We start from the raw sequence: 3,061 nt of genomic DNA on the forward strand, positions 1-3,061 counted from the left end.
GGGCAGAGGCTCGCAGGGCGGTCGGGGACCCCGGGGGCCAGCACCCGTGCTGGGTCTCAGAGGCCTTGGAGCAGGGCATCCCTGGGCGGGGGAGGAGAGGGCACTGGACTCAGGGGGAGCCTAGTGCTCCCCGTGAGGGCCCCACAGGCCGAGCTGCCAATCAGAATCGGGGCCTGGGGGCGGCCTCCCAGCTCCTCCAGGACCTCTGCCAAGCAGCTGGGAGCGGGGAGCCGTGCAGCCATGGCCGACCGTGCGACGCGTGCACGGTACCTAGAGTGTCCGGGGCAGCATCCACACAGGCCCTCTCCGCGCGGTTTGCCTTTACTGCAAATGAGGAGAAGCACAGTTAGTCCCGGCCCGCACGGGACGCGGCGGGGAGCCTGGGCGGCATGGGCAGCGGGAAGCCGGGGCACCGAGGCACCGCCACAGCCCGCAGAGGGCTGGGCTCGGGGTCACCAGCCAGCCGCCGAGGTCACGGCCACACGAGGACAGCGAGGTGGCTGCACGCAAAGCCTCCCACCGGCCCGGAGAAGAAAACAGTGCCCTATTTTTGGAGGAAAAAAAAAATCCCTGTTTCTTTCCTCCAAAAATACCTTTTCCTTCCAGAGTCGGAATTTGGGGCCACGTCTTTTAAAAGATGTATTATTTTTTGCTGTATTCATGCGAACAAAAAAATAATACATGGGCTGAGACTTTGTACAACGCTTATTCTAGATGGACAGGGTCCTGGAAAGCACTCATGTTGGGGAGAAAAACGTGCAGTTTGGCTTCACAAACTGATCGCTGAGGCTTCACCGGGCCCAGCCAGCGCCAGATCTGAAGTGGGACTCAGTTTACCCGGGAGGCATGGCTGCCTCCACCTGGAGGGAAGCTAAAGGCGGGGTTTGGGGGCACCTGGCTTTAAAAACAACTGCTGTAGCCGGCTCATCGCGGGTCCCAGAAAAATTCACCTGGGCCAGCGTGGGTGAGCCTATGGGAGGCTCTGCAGGACAAGCACGACCAGCGGTCAGCCCCCAGGACCTCCCGATGGCCCAAGACTTATCTCTGTACTAGGACGCACACATTTTTAAGCAAAATTGAACGCAGCGAATGAGAACCACACACGATTCCTTCAGCTTCTCCCTCCTCCTCCCCCTTCAAAGCTCTTGCCACTGAGACAGGGGTTCCCAAACTGTGCACCCGAGGAACCCAGCCACATGTGACAGCCTCGCAGAGGCCTGCCCCAGGAAGGAGGGCTCAGCACCCACACAGCCAAACACCAGTGGCACCTGCTGATGTCCAGATGCCTCTCCCCACTCACAAAAAAAGGACACAGCCAGCTAGCTGCAGTGAGCCAGCAGGGCAGGGCCTGCCACCTCCTGCCTGGGGGCTGAGAGCCGCTGGCCCTCCCTGCTGCCCTGACCTGCTCCCTGTGGGGCCTCAGTGACTAACAGGATGCCCGGACCCAGGAGAGAAGCTGGGGTCTGGCTGCCCTGACCAGTGCGCTCACACAAGGCGCCACCCTGTGACTTGGCGTCCCCAGGCCCGCTCTCCCCACTCACAGGGGCCCTCGAGTTTGGGCAGATACGTCAGCCACAGGGCCACCAGAGCCTGCGGGACAGCTAACAACGACCACCCCTCAGCCAGCCCGTCCTGGGGCCCCAGGCCTGCATGCAGGGACCCTGGGTGCTCTCTGCCTTCAGCTTCTTTGAAGGGTCCCAGCTTCGGCGAGCCCTCCAGCCAGCTTTGCTCCTGTAAACCTCCCAGCGTGGTTGCTGGCCTCCCTGGGCCCCCGGCCCCACACGCTGGGGTGCTCTCGCTGTGCTATGTAGCACGGCAACCCCCACGCCTGGCCCCTGATGCTGCGCTGTGTGGCACAGCGACCCCCATGTCTGGGCCCTGAGCACGTGACGGGGGGAGCTCGTTTGCTGCTTCATAGGGGGCAGGGCAGCTGGAGACCCCGACGGAGCTGGTGGGCTGTGGGGGTCCTCCCTGAGCAGCACCCCACCGTTATAGGGGTACGAGGACCCCCAGCTCCAGCCCGCTCCCTCTTGGCTCTAAGCTGCCCACATCAGCCGACCAGATCGTCGCCCCGTCCGCGAGAGCTGCTGGCATCAACCCCAGGCACCTGGGCCCAAGAGGGTGGAAGAGGCCGCACAGACAGTCACCAAGACCAGACTGGACAGACACGCCTGTGACGATGGGGCCACACGGACAGGGGCAAAGCAGCTTCGGGCGGGGGCTCCTCCAGGGCGGAGGCGGCCAGAAGTGGGGAGAGACAGAGGCAGGGCAGGGCCACACCTGGAGCAGCACGGAGAGCCCCCTGGCTCCCCCGCCCCCATGCAGCTGGCCTTGGTCTGGTGCCAGCATGGCTGCCGTGCATGCCCACCTCCAGTCAGGCCCCGGGGGGTGAGTGGAGCCGGGTCCCTGCGTCCGCCTGCAGTTTACGGGCCAGGACCTGCTTTTGGGGCAGCCCAGGATGCCCGGCCCCCAAGGGTACAAGTGGCAGAAGTGTCCCGCATGCCTGCTACAGTGCTCAAAGGGGGCGCCATGGCTAGCCCAGGTCGGGGGACGCAAACACTGCCCTCAGCCACCTGGCAGACGGCGTACCTCCCAGGACAGGTGGGCTTGCTCCCAAGGCCTCAGCCCGGGTCTCCCAGGAGGATGCTGGGCCACCCGGCCTGGGGGAAGCCGCTGGGTCACAGGCGGGGACACACGGACACATGGGGGAGACGGAGGGCGGGTGTGCGGGGAGCAGGGGGCGTAGGCAGAGCCTGGAGGCTCCCGCGTGTCCTCACCTTGAGTCCTGCTTTCAGGGTCAGCCACCTCATCCCCAAAGACAGAGCGGACGAGAAAGGGGCCCAGGAAGGGCAGTGACATGGTTAAAGGCACTTGGGGGCAGGCGAGGTTTCCAGATTGGGGAGGGGAGGGGAGGAGAGAGAGAGAGAGAGGCTGAGACTAGGGCACGGGCGAGGCCGAGCAGACAGGGCCATGGGCTCAGGAAGCCGCCGCAGGCCACAGGGGCCTCCCTGGCCAGCGGCCGGCCGTGGGCGGGGCAGCGCCAAGAGGGCCGCCGAGCCCC

General features: G+C 64.9%; 1 protein-coding gene across 1 annotated transcript in view; it reads right to left on the reverse strand.

The window, feature by feature from the left end:
* The window catches only part of KCNQ2 (potassium voltage-gated channel subfamily Q member 2), a 63,495-nt gene that overhangs the window by 27,170 nt on the left and 33,264 nt on the right, over positions 1–3,061 (reverse strand). Inside the window, exons 10-11 of the mRNA XM_023519902.1 lie at positions 1,939–1,971; positions 271–324 (exon numbers count right to left, since the gene is read on the reverse strand). Of these exons, the coding sequence (XP_023375670.1) occupies positions 271–324; positions 1,939–1,971 (87 nt within the window). The remainder of the gene's footprint in view (positions 1–270; positions 325–1,938; positions 1,972–3,061) is intronic.

The sequence above is a fragment of the Pteropus vampyrus genome, unplaced genomic scaffold, assembly GCF_000151845.1.
Source record: "Pteropus vampyrus isolate Shadow unplaced genomic scaffold, Pvam_2.0 Scaffold239, whole genome shotgun sequence".
NCBI classification, from domain to species: domain Eukaryota; kingdom Metazoa; phylum Chordata; class Mammalia; order Chiroptera; family Pteropodidae; genus Pteropus; species Pteropus vampyrus.